Consider the following 19572-nt stretch of genomic DNA (forward strand, 5'->3'; position numbering starts at 1 on the left):
GAAACCAACCACCTGACTAGAGGGTTAAAACTTTCAATGCCACTCCCCTCCCTGACCCAGGAGAGGAAAGGGGCTGGAGCCAATCACCAAGAGCCAATGACTTAATTGATCATGCCTACTAATGAAGCCTCCATAAAAACCGAAAGGACAGGGCTCAGAGAGCTTCTGAGTTAGTGAACATTCAAAGAGGGACCCCAGTTCCTACACTCGGGACCCTTCCGGACCTCGCCATATGCACCTCTTCACCTGGCTGTTCATCTGTATCCTTTATCCTATGCTTTATAATAAACTGGTGAACGTAAGTAAATGTTTCTCCGAATTCCGTGAGCTGCTCCAGCAAGCATATTAATCAAACCAGAGGAAGGGGTAATGGGAACCTCTGATTTATAAGTCACTCAGAAGCACAGGTGGCAACCTGTGACTTAAACTGGCTTCTGAAGTGGGGGTGGTCTTGTGGGAGAGACAGAGCCCTTAACCTGTGGGATCTGATGCGATCTCCAGGTACACAGGGTGAGGGCTGAAATGAATTCTGCTTGGTATGTAAAAACTGCCACACATTTGGTGATGAGAAGTTCAGAAGTTCAGCAGTAAGTGTTAAGAGGAAACACAGAAGGTACGTTTTCCCTCCTATAGATGCACAGCTCAAAAGCAGACAGCAAGGGGAAGAGCTATGTGAGAACAGAAAGGAAGCTGACGCCAGTGTAAAGGCAAGCATTCCCCCACAGCTGCGATGTGCTCTCCTCCAAAGAGGAGGCCACGTCCTAGCCAAGCACCATAACCCTACTGTTCAATTTAATTATAAAATTAAAAAACATACCTGAGGGGAGAGAAACTTTTCAATGCGTTTGGCTATAAAACCTTTCTCCAATATGGAGTTGACTGATGGTCTATCCCTAGGATTTCTTTTAAATAGTTGAGAGAGCAAACTGCGGAGATCATAAGAATAATGCAAAGACACGGGTGGAAAAGATCCAGATATGATCTTCAGTACCAGGTTTTTCATATTGCCAGCTTCAAACTAAAATCCAGAAAATAAATTAACATATATGAAACACAAGTCGAAAATGTCAGTTTCAACAATGAGAAACAGTGCTTTTCCTAACAATACAGAACAGAATTGCAACCCTCTTCCCAGTTTTAATCAGCACATGCTCTCTAGAGCGAGGTTCACTTGGTTGTTTACGAACACATTTGAAAGAGAGTATCAGTCCTCATAAAATGGTACAACTCGCTATAAGATTAATTTTTACTTATTCAAAAAACTAACAGATGGGATATAGGTATCAATTAGAGTAAAGAGTTTATAAAAACATAACAGTAATCAAGATGGTAAAACAAGCAAAGCTGGTAGTCTTCATTTAAGACCTGCCTTCCTGTGCCCCTGCTGTAGCAACTAGAACAAGAAATTAACTACAGAACTAAAACTATTTGGTAAAAATATAATAAATAAAGGTACTAATTAATTTCCTTTTATACACTGCTCATTATTACTTTTAAGTGTGTGATGCTCCCAAAAGCCATGGGATCAGCAATGTGGCAAATATTCCAAAGGGGAATATAAGCCTTATCAATGGGAATATATATTTTAGGATTAAACACAATATAAAGTCTAACTGAAGTGGGGGGAAAAAAGAGGTGGGGCAATTTAAAATCTAAAGACGATTTCATTTTGAAAGTAAAATTAAGCTTTTGACATCTCAGCTAAAATAGTATAGAACAGTTGTACACTATCAATATGTTCTTAATGCACACGTTAAGAAAACAAAACATGCTATAAGTTAGGCACTGGTGATTATATCCAAGTATGAAAGAGTTCTGTTAAATGTGGAATTCTCCTAGCATTTAAAATATGATATTGTTTATTAAGATTTAAGTACAATTCAATCATCTAGAAATATTTATATACCTAAGAAGGAATCCTAAATGCAGAATTGGTCATTATTCTTTCATTACAATGAAGTTTTGTTTATCTCTCAACTGATAAGCTCTTCATAAATAGACGTTAATGAATTACTTAATTTTATGTGTCCACTTAAGGGTAAACAATTCCAAAATACAGAAACAATGGTGACAGAACAATGTATTGTAAATGAAAAGACTTTCTAAAAATATGCAGATTTAGACCTACATGACTGTGTGTCACAGAAAAACTGACCAATTCCTTAAAGTACAGATCTAATATCCACCAGGCCATATCACTTTGGCAGTCTATGCTTTTTTCCTTCAGAAAAATAAAATCTTAAGGGAATACAGTAGAAGAGTATGCAACTATGAATAAACACAACAAAGAAAAATACTCCCCAAATAATATCAGGCAATAAAAACAAACTATAAAGATGCTTATACCACATAAACAAACTCTTGAGGGAAAAAAACCAAAAACTCATTTTATAAATTATTCTAGAAGTCTAGAAGGAAACAACAAAATATTACAAGTAGTCATTATTAGCTGGAAGAATTGCTTTTGATATTTATTCACTTACTTATATTTTAATCTCTTCCCTTAAGTTTTCTGTAATGAAAATATATTATTGCTTAATCAGTGGGGGAAGCATTTTTAAAAAGATTTTAAAATGGAAAGTGATTAAAATTCAACCTATTTTGGACAAGAACTCCCCCTTTTTGGTGAATTATGTGTCATCTCAAAAGAATCTCAACAGTGAAAAATTTAAATACTTTGAATTAAAGATTATTTAAATTGATAAAATCCCCCCTCAACGAATATGCTGAGACATGTTCTTTAGATAATTTCAATTCCAAACTCAAATAATTTGGATGCTTTGAGAAAAAATGCTAAAATGAAATTAATAAAGTTTGTTAAGCTGAAATACCAAATTCATATGTGAATTTAACATTAAAAAGACAGCAAATTTATTTGTCTTTAGAAATAATTTTCTGGAATAAAGTATGATATATGTATTATAATAACATATATAATATGTATATGTAATATATGCATACATATTAAGGGAAAATTGATTTAAATTTATACCTCAGAGAAGACGAGAAATTTATAAACCAACAGAGAAGAATTTCTAGCACAAGAGGGTCATCTGAAAGATGGCATATGATTTTTTTAAATCAGAAATATTATACGTACTTTTTGACATAATTTTTAAAGTATCTCAGAAACTTCTACTTACTGCATGTTTAAGTGTGCACATCTCATAAAGGACACACCCCAGAGCCCAAATGTCACTAGAAAAGAGAAAAACGAGAGATCTTCTCTAAATATCAGAATTTACTTTAAAAGGTTTTTTAAGTTAAAGGAGACAAAAGCAGCATGAAAATGCTTTGCAAAAATATGTGTTCCATAAAACATGACCTGTCAAACTTAAAATTTCAACCATAACCAAATGACAAAAGCAGCTATCCCAGATTAGAAAAATAACAGTTGCCCAAGTAATTACTTTAAAAGTTTCATTAAAGAAATCTTTAAAAGGACAAAAATCAGTAAATTTCATGGATGCTTCATTTAGTTTTTTTATTTTGCATAAATCAAAATGTTTCATTCAATTATTTGCAAAATACCACAATTTCTTAAATACTATAAAAGCAAAATACTGCTTTAACGAAGAAGAAAATATTAATTTACTAAAATTAAATCTGAAACAAATCTGTGACAGCCAACTAAAATATGTAAGTACATTAATTTATTTTCTCCTAATTTAAAGACTTAGTTACACTATCTTCTTTATCCATACTCCCTTCCGCTCTTTTATCTTAAACAGATAGTTCTGTAACTAAAAGACTACTTCTATTTTTAAAAGGAAAAAACCCCCCACAATTTAGAGCTACAGTGGTCCTTGGAAGTCAAAAAAAACCCCACTGCTCCTGAAAGTTGAACTTATTGGAAAAGAATAAAGCCCATTATTGAAATCCAAAAGTTATCTTTACCCAAACTCTCACAAAAATCTACAAATATAAACTTGTAACCTCCAAAATCTGTTTAATTTTAAGATTCAACTAAGAAAAAAATGTAAATGTAATTAAGCTTTTAGTAACTTGTACATGTTACAAACTAAAAGCTATAAACAAAAACATTAAACTAATGATCTTATCAATAAAATACTTTAAAATACATTTGGGAAAATATGAATTTCAAAGTATAATTGATGATGTTCATCCATTACATTTTTAAAGCATTTTCCCCACAAAACCAATTTTACATAAAATTCTCCAAGGCATGATTAAATCCGTTCCAAATTTAAAGACTAATATTTTCACAGTTGAGTTATCCACAAGACACAGAAACAGCATTAAAATGTAAAATTACTTTAGCTCAAAGAAAATACTACTATCTTTTAGAATATCTACTAATAATACACTGCATGGACTTGACTGATCATTGTAATTTAAACTGATCTTAAATACATTCCTCGGACGACGTTCTCAGACCTTCTGCTCAGGTCTGAAACACAGCTTCCTCTCTACCCTCAAAAAAAAAAAAAGGGGGGGGGCAGGGGAATAGCAACCATGAATACATGCATTACTGCCAGCTACCAGTTTCTTCCTTTCAGCTTCTAAGGGTGCTTTCAAAATTAAGACCAATGCTTCTTGGTTGGCATTTTTTAATTAGTGTGTATGAGAGAAAATAAAGGGTAACTGGAATTCAGTGGCAGAATTCCTCTTCCCGACACATATATTAGTCAATCTGTTAGCCATAATACTGCCCAATGATTAGGAATTTGTGCTTGGGAGCCAGATGCCTGGGACTTTGAAGTTACTTTACCTCTTTCTACATTTGGAAAGGAGGAATGAATAATACCTACAACTCACAAGGTTATCGTGAAGATAAAAAGAGTTAATGCATAGAATGCATTTAAAACAGTGCCTGGTATATAGTAAGTGTTCAATAAATATTAACTATGATAATTCAATAAGTGACTATTACAAACAGAAAGACAAAGAAAGCACTCTATTTCCCATTATAGCTTAAATAATAAAGTGATTCTTTCTATAGCTCCTTCAGCAAGATAGTGAAACAGCTTCTTTATAATTCCCCTCATTATATACTAAAAAAATGTATATACATATGTATATATATGCTTACATATGTGCATTACTGATTTTAGAATAATATTCTGAAGGTTAGTAAAGACAGTACAACAGAGAAAGACGTAAAGGAAATAAACATGTACTGAATATCATTTTAAATACCTTTTATTATTATATGGTTTGTTTTCACAGATTTCGGGTGACAAGTAGTATGGGGTCCCTATGCAAGTCCGAACCAGCTCCACAGTACTAGAACAAAAGAGAGTTACTGGAGAAGCTTAAGACACTTAAAGACGTTACCACACATACATCAGCAGGGATTAAAATTTCACTGAAGACATTATAGCAAACCAAAGTTTAAAACTGTATGTTACCTATTAAGAACTCTAGCAATTCCAAAATCTCCAAGTTGTATTGTCCCATCTTTGGTTAAAAATATGTTCTGTAAAAGAGATGAAAAAAAAAGCCAGAAATATTGCTACAGTCCAGTTCTTAGTCAACGACTTCTGTCATAAAAATGAATCCAGTTAAAAAATAATGCTGGGATAAGTGGATATCCACATGCAAAAGAATGAATGTAGACCCCTATCTCACACCATAAGCAAAAATTAACTCAGAATGGATTCTAGACCTAAATGTGAGAACTATAAAACTCCTAGAGGAAAACACAGGAGTGAATCTCCATGCCACTGGGTTACGCAATGATTTCTTAGATATGACACCAAAAGCACAAGCAAAAAAGAAAATACAGATAAACTGGATTTCATTAAATTAAAAACTTCTGTGCAAAGGACATCATCAAGAAAGTAAACAGACAACCCACAGAATTGGGGAAAATATTTGCAAATCATGTATCTGACAAAGAATTTGTATCCAAGCATAAAGAACTCTTACAACTCAATAATAACCGAAGACAACCCAATTTTAAAATAGGCACAGTCATATATTATATGATCCATTTGTATCAAATGTCCAGAATAGGCAAATCCACAGAGACAGAAAGCATACCACTGGTTTCCAATGCTCTATCATCAAACTGCGGAGCCAGGAGTTTGTGGGGTTACATGAATTAAACTCCGTTATCAGTCAGATGTGAACCAAGCACATGCTCACAGCCAAAGATGGCACAAGGCAGGGTTGAGTGGAATGGAGTAAAATGGTCTGAAACGGGATTAGGAGGCAGAGGGCCGGGAGACAGGAAAGATGGAGTAGGGAGCCCCACCACAGTCCCTCTCCTTCCCACTACTCATCCTGGGGCTACAAGGCTACATAAGCAGCTGCAGGCCTAAGGAGGTAACAAGACAGACACACGGCCTTGACGTCAGGAAACAAAGCCCCTCTGCACTACCTACTCTGGGAATTGCGTGAGCCCAAGTGAGGCAAACGTGAAAGAAACCTCGATGCAAAGATGAGTGACCTGTGGGGACAAAGTGTCTCCCACAAAAGAATCCAATACACGTGAAGAAAGCTACTGCAAAGAAAAACAACCAATAAAATAACCAGAACCAGAATTCACTACAGACAGAATTAGTTTTATAAAGCAGTCCAATAAAAACTTTGAAGTAAATATATTTAGAAACTTGCAAAGAAATAAATGAAGAAATAAATATGCATTTGAAAAGAATAAGATATTATGAAACAAAACCCAATTACAATAAGAACAGATGTATATGAAAAACCATTTAGAAATCTTGGAGAGAGAAAAAGTCATAATAAAGTCAACAGATGAGAAAAGCACTAGTTTACACAAAATTTCAAAGGGATTTAGTTAACTAGAAGATAGGTCGAAAAATTCATGTAGAATACAACTGAGAGAGACACAAATAAAAGGTGAAAGAACAAATAAGACACTTGAGGGGACAAACTAAGAAGTTCCAACATGTGTCTAGAAAAAAACCCAGGAGACAACTGTGAAAGTAGCAAAAGAGAAATAATATTTGAAAAAATATAGCTAAACATTTTCTAGAACATTTCTAGAAGACATATACATTCTCAAAAGTACACAGCATAATGAATAAAAGTGAGCCTCACCAGTTCACAAACTGTGAAATTTCAGAACCATGGGACAGAGAGAATATCCTAAATGGGCCAGAGAGAAGAAACAAGGGCAAGAAATTGCAAATTCATAAACAGCAACACAAGAAGCCAAAAGACAAATGGGCAACATCTTCAAAATTCTGTAGGAAAACAATTTCCAACTTAGAAGTTGATAACCAAATTATCATTAAAGTAAGAGAATCTTGGACTTCCCTTGTGGCGCAGTGGTTAAGAATCAGCCTGCCAAGGCAGGGGACATGGGTTCGTATCCTGGTCCGGGAAGATCCCACATGCTGCGGAGCAACTAAGCCCATGCACCACAACTACCGAGCCTGTGCTCTAGAGCCCGCGAGCCACAACTACTGAGCCCGTGTGCCACAACTACTGAAGCCCGCGCACCTAGAGCCCGTGATCCACAAGAGAAGCCACTGCAATGAGAAGCCCACGCACCGCAATGAAGAGTAGCCCCCACTCACTGCACTAGAGAAAGCCTGCGCAAAGCAACAAAGACCCAATGCAGCCAAAAATAAATAAATAAAAAATAAATAAATTTTTTCAAAAATTAAAAAAAAATAAAGTAGGAGAATCTTCAAACATGCAAAATCTCAGAAAAAAAAAATCCCTTCCACACAACCATTGTTCTGGATTTCCTCTATCATAATGAGAGAGCAGGACATGAAAAGCAGGCAAAGACCTAACACACGATGCCTGTGTGATCTTCAGGGTTACAGTGGAGTGGGGACCGTGAAGGGAGAAGACAGTCGGATGCAGACTGCACCAAGCTCAAACATTGTAGCCCAAGACAATGCTGGCCCCATGTCCACATCCACTGAGAAGTTAGTAGTGACAGAATAAACTTACCTGTGATTTTATGTCTCGATGAAGAATTTTTCTATCGTGTACATGTTTCAGAGCCAAACATATCTGTACAAACCAGTCCAAAATCTAGGGGGGAAAAATCAGATCTGTCATTTCTTTTAAAATTTACATTTCACAGTAGTCTTTCCTTGATCATTAAAACGATTCAGAAACATTCAGGGATGAGGGGAACTAAATCCTTAAAAAAATTAGGCTATAATGTTTCACTTCACTGTACTGTAATTAATGTCACTAACATTAGGTAGATATTCGAGCCAACTGACACATTATGTGCAGCACACATGGTAAGTTTAATTGTAAGACACTGCTACTGAACCGTCTCTTATAAATCAGAATTAATATGGAAAGAAATTTCCAGAGAAAAGTGAAAAATAGAATTACTTTATATTTTAGTATAGTATGATGGTAAGTGACTTTTTTTTGTTGTTAAATATACCTTTTTTTCTATATACATAAGTAAAAATCATAAGAGGAAAAAAATTAGGCTGGAAATTTGGAAGACATCTCTGACTTTTTTCTCGCCCCACGTTCATCAAATAAAAACACACACTCTGGAGTTGGCCACTTGAAAGTAAAAAGGTTGACTTTCTACCTCACTCCTAACACCAAAAAAATTCCAAGTAGATGGCATTTTTAAACATGAAAAAATTAAAGTTTAAAACGAGGAAGAAAACATAGGTTAATTTTCTATACGCTTTGACTGACGCAGGACTTCCAAAACATGATACCAAACCCACAAGTCACAAGAAAAGTTCCCTATATAAATTTTAAAACATCTGGATGGCAAAGTATACAATTAAATTTCATAATTATTTGAGAAAATACCTGCAACATAACTCATAGACTGCTAATCCTCTAATACACAACAGTTCTTCAACATCACTGAGAAAAACATGGCAGCCAAAATAAGAAGTGGACAGAAGATGGGAAAGGCAAATGACAGAGGAAACATAAGACAATAAACACATAAACCAAATACTAATTTCCCACCAAATTAAAAAAATAGCAATTAAACAAGATACCACTGTAACCTGACAAAGATGAAGTGATAAACAATGTTGGCCAGAATGTGAGGAAATAAGTCTTTGCATACCCTGTTTGTGAGAAAGTTAATTACAGTTACTTGGTAAAAATTTTAAATTCACATACCATTTGAAAGAGCAACTGAAATTTCAAATTTATCCTACAGATAAAATGTCACAAATACAAAAGAATATGTACAAGGATGTGTACTCCAGGATTGTTCGTCCACCTAAACATCATCAAGGGCCTGGTAAAATATCACAATTGGTATCACTAGAATTCTATGCAGCCACTGGGAAGAAAGAAGTACTTCTATGTACGTACACCGTGAAGGGAAAAGAAGAAAGTCACAGCACGGTATGCAGAGCACACTCCTTTTTTTAAGTCTCTTTCTGTCTATAACATACCAGAACTCTGTATAATTGTTTACAACTGTGTGCTGTGTGTAGGGAGGGTGCACAGAAGGACAGCTACCCATCAGTTAACAGTGTCTTCTTCAGGGAAGTAGATTTTCAGAAGAATGAATAAAAGGCAAGTAACAAGCTCTACTTTTTATTCTTCTCTCTTCAGTATTTTTTTTAAAGAACAAACGTTACATTAAAGTAACCTAAAATTAGAGACTCTGGGAGGGCTCATGCCAAGGAGTACTTCCCAGAACTTCTGCTTCCAGTGTCCTTGTCCCCGTGGTGAGCCACAGCCACCGCCTGCCTCTGCAGGAGACCCTCCAATGCTAGCAGGCCAATGAAATGGGAGACAAGGGATAACAACTTTATTCGGAGAGCAGAGAGTCCAAGAAGATGGAACACTAATGTCCCAGAGAACCATCCTGCCAGGCTCTGAACGCTAGTTTCTTTTACAGAACAAAGAGGTATTGTAAGATTCAGGCTGCTAATGTTGGCATATGCGCACTTAGCCTTAAAAGAGATTAAGTTGAGAAGCAAGAACTACAATCCTGAAGCCTGTGGAACAAAAACCACATTCACAGAAAGACAGACAAGCTGAAAAGGCAGAGGGCTATGTACCAGATGAAGGAACAAGATAAAACCCCAGAAAAACAACTAAATGAAGTGGAGATAGGCAACCTTCCAGAAAAAGAATTCAGAATAATGATAGTGAAGATGATCCAGGACCTCAGAAAAAGAATGGAGGCAAAGATCGAGAAGATGCAAGAAATGGTTAACAAAGACCTAGAAGAATTAAAGAACAACAAACAGAGAGGAACAATACAATAACTGAAATGAAAACTACACTAGAAGGAATCAATAGCAGAATAACTGAGGCAGAAGAACGGATAAGTGACCTGGAAGACAGAATGGTGGAATTCACTACTGTGGAACAGAATAAAGAAAAAAGAATGAAAAGAAATGAAGACAGCCTAAGAGACCTCTGGGACAACATTAAACGCAGCAACATTCACGTTATAGGGGTCCCAGAAGGAGAAAAGAGAGAGAGAGGACCCAAGAAAATATTTGAAGAGATTATAGTCGAAAACTTCCCTAACATGGGAAAGGAAATAGCCACCCAAGTCCAGGAAGCGCAGCGAGTCCCATACAGGATAAACCCAAGGAGAAACACGCCGAAACACATAGTAATCAAATTGGAACAATTAAAGACAAATTATTGAAAGCAGCAAGGGAAAAACGACAAATAACATGCAAGGGAACTCCCATAAGATTAACAGCTGATTTCTCAGCAGAAACTCTACAAGCCAGAAGGGAGTGGCACGATATACTTAAAGTGATGAAAGGGAAGAACTTACAACCAAGATTACTCTACCCAGCAAGGATCTCATTCAGATTTGATGGAGAAATCAAAAGCTTTACAAACAAGCAAAAGCTAAGAGAATTCAGCACCACCAAACCAGGTCTACAACAAATGCTAAAGGAATTTCTCTAAGTGGGAAACACAAGAAAAGAAAAGGACCTACAAAACCAAATCCATAACAATTAAGAAAATGGTCATAGGAACATACATGTTGATAATTACCTTAAATGTGAATGGATTAAATGCTCCAACCAAAAGACACAGGCTCACTGAATGGATACAAAAACAAGACCCATATATATGCTGTCTACAAGAGACCCACTTCAGACCTAGGGACACATACAGACTGAAAGTGAGGGGATGGAAAAAGATATTCCATGCAAATGGAAATCAAAAGAAAGCTGGAGTAGCAATACTCATATCAGATAAAATAGACTTTAAAATAAAGAATGTTACAAGAGACAAGGAAGGACACTACATAATGATCAAGGGATCAATCCAAGAAGAAGAGATAACAATTATAAATATATATGCACCCAACATAGGAGCACCTCAATACATAAGGCAACTGCTAACAGTCATAAAAGAGGAAATCGACACTAACACAATAATAGTGGGGAACGTTAACACCTCACTTACACCAACGGACAGATCATCCAAAATGAAAATAAATAAGGAAACAGAAGCTTTAAATCACACAATAGACCACATAGATTTAATTGATATTTATAGGACATTCCATCCAAAAACAGCAGATTACACTTTCTTCTCAAGTGCACATGGAACATTCTCCAGAATAGATCACATCTTGGGTCACAAATCAAGCCTCAGTAAATTTAAGAAAACTGAAATCATATCAAGCATCTTTTCTGACCACAATGCTATGAGATTAGAAATGAATCACAGGGAAAAAACCGTCAAAAACACAAACACATGGAGGCTAGACAATACGTTACTAAATAACCAGGAGATCACTGAAGAAATCAAAGAGGAAATCAGAAAATACCTAGAGACAAATGACAATGAAAACACGACGATCCAAAACCTATGGGATGCAGCAAAAGCAGTTCTAAGAGGGAAGTTTATAGCTATACAACCCTACCTCAAGAAACAAGAAAAATCTCAAACAATCTAACCTTACACCTAAAGGACCCAGAGAAGGAAGAACAAACAAAACCCAAAGTTAGCAGAAGGAAAGAAATTGTAAAGATCAGAGCAGAAATAAATGAAATAGAAACAAAGAAAACAATAGCAAAGATCAATAAAACTAAAAGCTGATTCTTTGAGAAGATACACAAAATTGATAAACCATTAGCCAGACTCATCAAGAAAAAGAGGGAGAGGACTCAAATCAATAAAATTAGAAATGAAAAAGGAGAAGTTACAACAGACACCACAGAAATACAAAGCATCCTAAGAGACTACTACAAGCAACTCTATGCCAAAAAAATGGACAACCTGAAAGAAATGGACAAATTCTTAGAAAGGGATAACCTTCCAAGACTGAACAAGTAAGAAATAGAAAATATGAACAGACCAATCACAAGTAATGAAATTGAAACTGTGATTAACAATCTTCCAACAAACAAAAGTCCAGGACCAGATGGCTTCACAGGTGAATTCTATCAAACATTTAGAGAAGAGCTAACACCCATTCTTCTCAAACTCTTCCAAAAAACTGCAGAGGAGGGTTCCACTCCCAAACTCATTCTATGAGGCCACCATCACCCTGATACCAAAAGCAGACAAAGATACTACAAAAAAAGAAAATTACAGACCAATATCACTGATGAATATAGATGCAAGAATCCTCAACAAAATACTAGCAAACAGAATTCAACAACACATTAAAAGGATCATACACCATGATCAAGTGGGATTTATCCCATGGATGCAAGGATTCCTCAATATACGCAAATGAATCAATGTGATACACCATATTAACAAATTGAAGAATAAAAACCATATGATAATCTCAATCGATGCAGAAAAAGCTTTGACAAAATTCAACACCCATTTATGATAAAAAACTCTCCAGAAAGTGGGCATAGAGGGAACCTACCTCAACATAATAAAGGCCATATACGACAAACCCACAGCCAACATCATTCTCAATGGTGAAAAACTGAAAGCATTTCCTCTAAGATCAGGAACAAGACAAGGATGTCCACTCTCACTGCTATTATTCAACATAGTTTTGGAAGTCCTAGCCACAGCAATCAGAGAAGAAAAAGAAATAGAAGGAATATAAATTGGAAAAGAAGAAGTAAAACTGTCACTGTTTGCGGATGACATGATACTATACATAGAGAATCCTAAAGATGCCACCAGAAAACTACTAGAGCTAATCTATGAATTTGGTAAAGTTGCAGGATACAAAATTAATGCACAGAAATCTCTTGCATTCCTATACACTAATGATGAAAAATCTGAAAGAGAAATTAAGGAAACACTCCCATTTACCATTGCAACAAAAAGAATAAAATACCTAGGAATAAACCTAGGGAGACAAAAGACCTGTATGCAGAAATCTATTAGACACTGATGAAAGAAACTGAAGATGATACAAACAGATGAAGAGATATACCATGTTCTTGGATCGGAAGAATCAACATTGTGAAAATGACTATACTACCCAAAGCAATCTACAGGTTCAATGCAATCCGTGTCAAATTACCAATGGCATTTTTACAGAACTAGAACAAAAAAATCTTAAAATTTGTATGGAGACACAAAAGACCCCGAATAGCCAAAGCAGTCTTGAGGGGAAAAACATGGAGCTGGAGGAATCAGGCTCCCTGACTTCAGACTATACTACAAAGCTACAGTAATCAAGACAATATGGTAGTGGCACAAAAACAGAAACATAGATCAATGGAACAAGATAGAAAGCCCAGAGAGAAACCCACACACCTATGGTCAACTAATCTATGACAAAGGAGGCAAGGATATACAATGGAGAAAAGACAGTCTCTTCAATAAGTGGTGCTGGGAAAACTGGACAGCTACATGTAAAAGAATGAAATTAGAACACTCCCTAACACCAAACACAAAAATAAACTCAAAATGGATTAGAGACCTAAATTTAAGACCGGACACTATAAAACTCTTAGAGAAAAACATAGGAAGAACACTCTTTGACATAAATCACAGCAAGATCTTTTTTGATCCACCTCCTAGAGTAATGGAAATAAAAACAAAAGTAAACAAATGGGACCTAATGAAACTTCAAAGCTTTTGCACAGCAAAGGAAACCATAAACAAGACGGAAAGACAATCCTCAGAATGGGAGAAAATATTTGCAAACGAATCAATGGACAAAAGATTAATCTCCAAAATATATAAACAGCTCATGCAGCTCAATAATAAAGAAACAAACAACCCAATCCAAAAATGGGCAGAAGACCTAAATAGACATTTCTCCAAAGAAGACATACAGATGGCCAAGAAGCAAATGAAAAGCTGCTCAATGCCACTAATTATTAGAGAAATGCAAATCAAAACTACAATGAGGTATCACCTCACACCAGTTAGAATGGGCATCATCAGAAAATCTACAAACAACGAATGCTGGAGAGGGTGTGGATAAAAGGGAACCCTCTTGCACTTTTGGTGGGAATGTAAATTGATACAGCCACTATGGAGAACAGTATGGAGGTTCCTTAAAAAACTAAAAATAAAATTACCATATGATCCAGCAATCCCACTACTGGGCATATGCCCAGAGAAAACCATAATTCAAAAAGACACATGCACCCCAATGTTCACTGCAGCCCTATTTACAATAGCCAGGTCATGGAAGCAACCTAAATGTCCATTGACAGATGAATGGATAAAGAAGATGTGGTACATAAATACAATGGAATATTACTCAGCCATAAAAAGGAACGAAATTGGGTCATTTGTTGAGATGTGGATGGATCTAGAGACTGCCATACAGAGTGAAATAAGTCAGAAAGAGAAAAACAAATATCGTATATTAACGCATGTATGTGGAACCTAGAAAAATGGTACAGATGAACTGGTTTGCAGGGCAGAAGGTGAGACACAGATGTAGAGAACAAACGTATGGACACCAAGGGGGGAAAGCCGCAGGGGGGGTGGGGATGGTGGTGTGATGAATCAGGCGACTGGGATTGACATGTATACACTGATGTGTATAAAATTGATGACTGATAAGAAGCTACTGTATAAAAAACTAAATAAAATTGAAAAACAAACAACAAACAAAACAAACAAAAAAAGTAACCTAAAATTAATTAAAAAATTTTGTTTTAAAAAACAACCCTCTCGGTTCAGTTCGGTAGATATTTACTGAGGACTACACAAATTTTAAGTTCCTTTCCATATTCACATAAGGCGCTGTAAGTAGAAAAGTTAAGTATAGTTCTCTGAGTTCATTCATACAGTGGCAGAAATACACTTTTAGACAAATACCTAATAAAATGCACAAGTCTTATAACAGCAATGTGCACTGAGAGAGCAATTAACTCCAGCAGGGAGGGGTCAGGAAAAGTATAAAAAGAAAATGAATATTCAGCTCAGTTGAGTCTTGTTATACAGTCTATCTGGAGCGCCTGGGACACATGCTAGGAACCACCAATTCCTCGTTTTACAGATTACTGTTTTTCATTACCATATTTCCCATACCGGTACTCCTTTATAATTTGACAAAAATGTATTCAGCACCAACAGTGTACCTGATATGGGCTGGAATTGGCCAAAAAAGTTAATACAAGAGCTCACAGACCAGGAGTCAGCAAATTTATTCTGTAAAGGGCCAGAGGGTAAATATTTTAGGTTTTGCAGACCCTATGGTCTCTGTCCCAAGTCAAATTTGCCACTGTAGTATAAATGCAGCCAGAGATTATATGCAAACAAATAAGCATGAACTGTTTAAATAAAACTTTATTTACAAACAAAGACGTGGGCCAAGTTTGCTGACCCGCATCAGAGACCAGGACGGAGATGAGTAAGTACAGCAGAGGTGATGCTCTGAGTGTTGACAGCACAGAGGACAACAGCCAACTCAGCCTGGAAGCGATAAAGCAAAACCTGACAGAAGACGAGGTTCCAGAGGGAAGTTCTGAGGAGGAGGAGGAGGGCACAGCGGGCATGAGCAAAAGTCTGTGCTCCCTCTGTCTGTCCAGTTCAGCCCGTCTTACATCAGGGCTGGAGGGGAGGGAAGGCATTAAATTACAGGCCTGCTTCTAACCACTTCTCCTCTTCACTTCCTTGAACACATTAGCTCACATTAATATTTACAAAATAATGTTGGGATAATGGCATTCTCTTGCTCAAAAGAGAATGTCCCTATTTGTTCCTATTTGCCAAATTCCAATGCTATAAAATGTTGAGCCAGCCCAACTAAACACATGGTAATTATCATACACTTGTCTGAATTACAGCTTTATGTGTACGTGTTATTTCCATTACTATAGACTGCCTTAGAGCACTAAAACAATTCCACAGTCCACCTTCTCTGCTCCAAAACTCAGGTTTCTTTGTGCAAGAAAATGTGTTAAAATTTACTAAAGTATGCTGTTTTGACATGTTTATTCATTGTAAAAATTTTTTTGAGAAACTTTTACTGACAAATATTATATTAGTGGAAAAACGGAACTTGTCTTTATAATAGAACCGTAAATTGATCTTAGAGCCCCTGTAAGAGGTTATAAGAGCTTACTTACTATTTAACTTCCATGTAATTTGCCCAGAAAGCAGATATCCCAGGTCCACCAGAATAATTTTCTCTGCTTTCTACTGACTTTATCGTTTCTGTTTTTGAACAAAGGTTCCTCACCTATGAGAGTGCTAAGGATCCTTATAATTGTATTACCTTCATGTATATTTTAAAAAAATTTTAATTGTAGTAAAATACACAGAACACAAAATTTACCATCTTAACCATTTTTAAGTGCCTACTTCAGTGGTATTAAGTACATTCATATTGTTGTACAACTATCACCACCTGTACAACTCTTTTCATCTTGTAAAACTGAAACATTAAATGTTAAACAGTTCTCCCCACTCCCCTCTTTCCCTCGTCCCTAGACATCACCATTCTACTTTCTGTCTCTATGATTTCGAGTACTCTAAGTATGTCATAAACATAGAATCATACAATATTCATCTTTTTGTGACTGGCTTATTTCACTTAACATAATATTCTCATGGTCAATCCACTGTAGTATATGTCAGAATTCCCTTCCTTTTTTAAGGATGACTGATATGGAGAGTTACTTCTGTCACTTTCCTATTTGTTTTCTATATGCCTTGTGGTTCTTTTGCCCCTATTTTCTGCATTAGTGTCTTCTTTGTGCTTAGCTGATTTTTGTGTTGTGAAACATTTAAATTCATCTCTCACTTACTTTTTAAAAAAAATTTATTGATTTATTTATCTTTGGCTGCGTTGGGTCTTCATTGCTGTGCACCGGCTTTCTCTAGTTGTGGGAAGCAGGAGCTACTCTTCGTTGTGGTGCACAGGCTTCTCATTGCGGTGGCTTCTCCTGTTCCAGAGCACAGGGCTCTAGGCACGTGGGCTTCAGTAGTTGTGGCGCGTGGGCTCAGTAGTTGTGGCTTGCAGGCTCTAGAGCACAGGCTCAGTAGTTGTGGCACACAGGCTTAGTTGCTACGCAGCATGTGGGATCTTCCTGGCTCAGGGCTCGAACCCATGTCCCCTGCACAGCAGGCAGATTCTTAACCATGGTGCCACCAGGAAAGCCCCTCTCATTTACTTTTATATATTGGGTTGGCCAAAAGGTTCGTTCAGTTTTTTCCATAAGATGGCTCTAGTAGCACTTAGCTGTCTTTAACTTCATTTGAAACAATTTTGTTAGACTGTCTATGACAGCTGTCATATCAGCATGCAATTAAAAAAAGACATCACAATTGGTGAATTTTTGTGTAGCCATTTTAATATTGAAGATGGAAGAGAAAAAGCAACATTTTCGGCATATTATGTTTTATTATTTCAGAAAGGTAAAAACACAACTGAAATGCAAAAAAAGATTTGTGCAGTGTATGGAGAAGGTGCTGTGACATGTCAAAAGCAGTTTGCACAGTTTCGTGGTGGAGAGTTCTCGCTGGACGATGCTCCACTGTCGGATAGACCATATGAAGTTGATAGCGATAAAATCGAGACGTTAATTGAGAACAATCAACATTATACCACGCGGGAGGTAGCCGACACACTCAGAATATCCAAATCAAGTGCTGAAAATCATTTGCACCAGCTTGGTTATGTGAATCGCTTTGATGTTCGGGTTCCACATAAGTTAAGCGAAAAAACCTTCTTAACTGTATTTCCACAGGTGATTCTCCTCTACTTAAATGTAATGAAAACGTTCCGTTTTTTAAAACAAATTGTGACAGGCAATGAAAAGAGGATACTGTACAATAATGTGGAACAGAAGAGATAGTGGGGCAAGTGAAATAAACCACCACCAACCACACCAAAAGCTGGTCTTCATCCGAAGAAGGTGATATTGTGTATATGGTGGGATTGGAAGGGAGTTGTCTATTATGAGCTCCCTCCAAAAAACCAAACGATTAATTCCAACAAGTACTGCTCCCACTTAGACCAACGGAAAGCAGCACTCGACGAAAAGAGTCCAGAATTAGTCAACAGAAAATGCATAATCTTCCATCAGGATAATGCAAGACTACATGTTTCTTTGATGACCAGGCAAAAACTGTACAGCTTGGCTGGGAAGTTCTGATTCATCCGTTGTATTCACCAGACATTGCACCTGCGGATTTCCATTTATTTTGGTCTTTACAAAATTATCTTAATGAAAAAATTTCAATTCCCTGGAAGACTGTAAAAGGCACCTGGAACAGTTCTTTGCTCCAAAAGATAAAAAGTTGTGGGAAGATGGAATTATGAAGTTGACTGAAAAATGGCAGAAGGTAGTGGAACAAAATGGTGTATATGTTATTCAATAAAGTTCTTGGTGAAAATGAAAAATGGGTCTTTTATTTTCACTTAAAAACTGAAGGCACTTTTTGGTCAACCCAAAAAGTGTATACCTATTTTCTTTGTATTAACAAGGGGATTACTTTCGATACCATAAAACTACAATACTCTAATTTGGACTTGTAGCAGCTTAACTCCAATAACATGTAAAAACTCTGCTCCTGGGCTTCCCTGGTGTCGCAGTCGTTAAGAATCTGCCTGCCAATGCAGGGAACACGGGTTCGAGCCGTGGTCCGGGAAGATCCCACATGCCACGGAGCAACTAAGCCCATGCGCCACAACTACTGAGCCTGTGCTCTAGAGCCCTCGAGCCACAACTACTGAGTCCACGTGTACAACTACTGAAGCCCGCGTGCCTAGAGCCCGTGCTCTGCAACAAGAGAATCCACTGCAATGAGAACCCCGCGCACTGCAAGGAAGAGTAGGCCCCCCTCGCCACAACTAGAGAGAGCCCGCGCGCAGCAATGAAGACCCAATGCAGCCAAAAATAAATAAATTAAATTAAATTAAAAGAAAAAAAAAAAACTCTGCTCCTTTACATCTCTGTCCTACTTCTTTCAGTTGCTGATGTCACCAAATTACATCTTTGTACAATTACATCATTTGTATGTTTCAAAATGTAAAACTAATAATTTTTTAAAGTGCATTTGTCTCTTAAATCATGTAGAAAAGCAAAATGGGGAGTTACAAACCAGTTACAATAATACCAGCTTTTAGACTAGTAATTGCTTTTTAAAAAATTTATTAGTCTCAAAATCATGTAGAAAAAGGGGAGTCACAAGCCACTGTTGTAACAATTCTAGCTTTTATAACTGCCTGTGTATTTACCTTTACTGAGCTCTCCATTTCTCCACATGGCTTCAAGCCACTGTCTAGTGTCCCTTCCTTTCAAT

At 36.6% G+C, this 19572-nt stretch overlaps 1 protein-coding gene across 10 annotated transcripts in view; it reads right to left on the reverse strand.

The window, feature by feature from the left end:
* NEK1 (NIMA related kinase 1) overlaps positions 1 to 19572 on the reverse strand; it is a 224060-nt gene that overhangs the window by 155869 nt on the left and 48619 nt on the right. For all 10 annotated transcript variants that reach the window (XM_036855394.1, XM_036855395.1, XM_036855392.1 and 7 more), the window contains 5 exons: positions 7897 to 7980; positions 5373 to 5440; positions 5161 to 5247; positions 3144 to 3198; positions 818 to 1018 (listed from right to left, as the gene is read on the reverse strand). In XM_036855394.1, coding sequence (XP_036711289.1) covers positions 818 to 1018; positions 3144 to 3198; positions 5161 to 5247; positions 5373 to 5440; positions 7897 to 7980 — 495 coding nt within the window. The remainder of the gene's footprint in view (positions 1 to 817; positions 1019 to 3143; positions 3199 to 5160; positions 5248 to 5372; positions 5441 to 7896; positions 7981 to 19572) is intronic.

This window comes from Balaenoptera musculus, chromosome 6 (genome assembly GCF_009873245.2).
Source record: "Balaenoptera musculus isolate JJ_BM4_2016_0621 chromosome 6, mBalMus1.pri.v3, whole genome shotgun sequence".
In the NCBI taxonomy this organism is placed as follows: domain Eukaryota; kingdom Metazoa; phylum Chordata; class Mammalia; order Artiodactyla; family Balaenopteridae; genus Balaenoptera; species Balaenoptera musculus.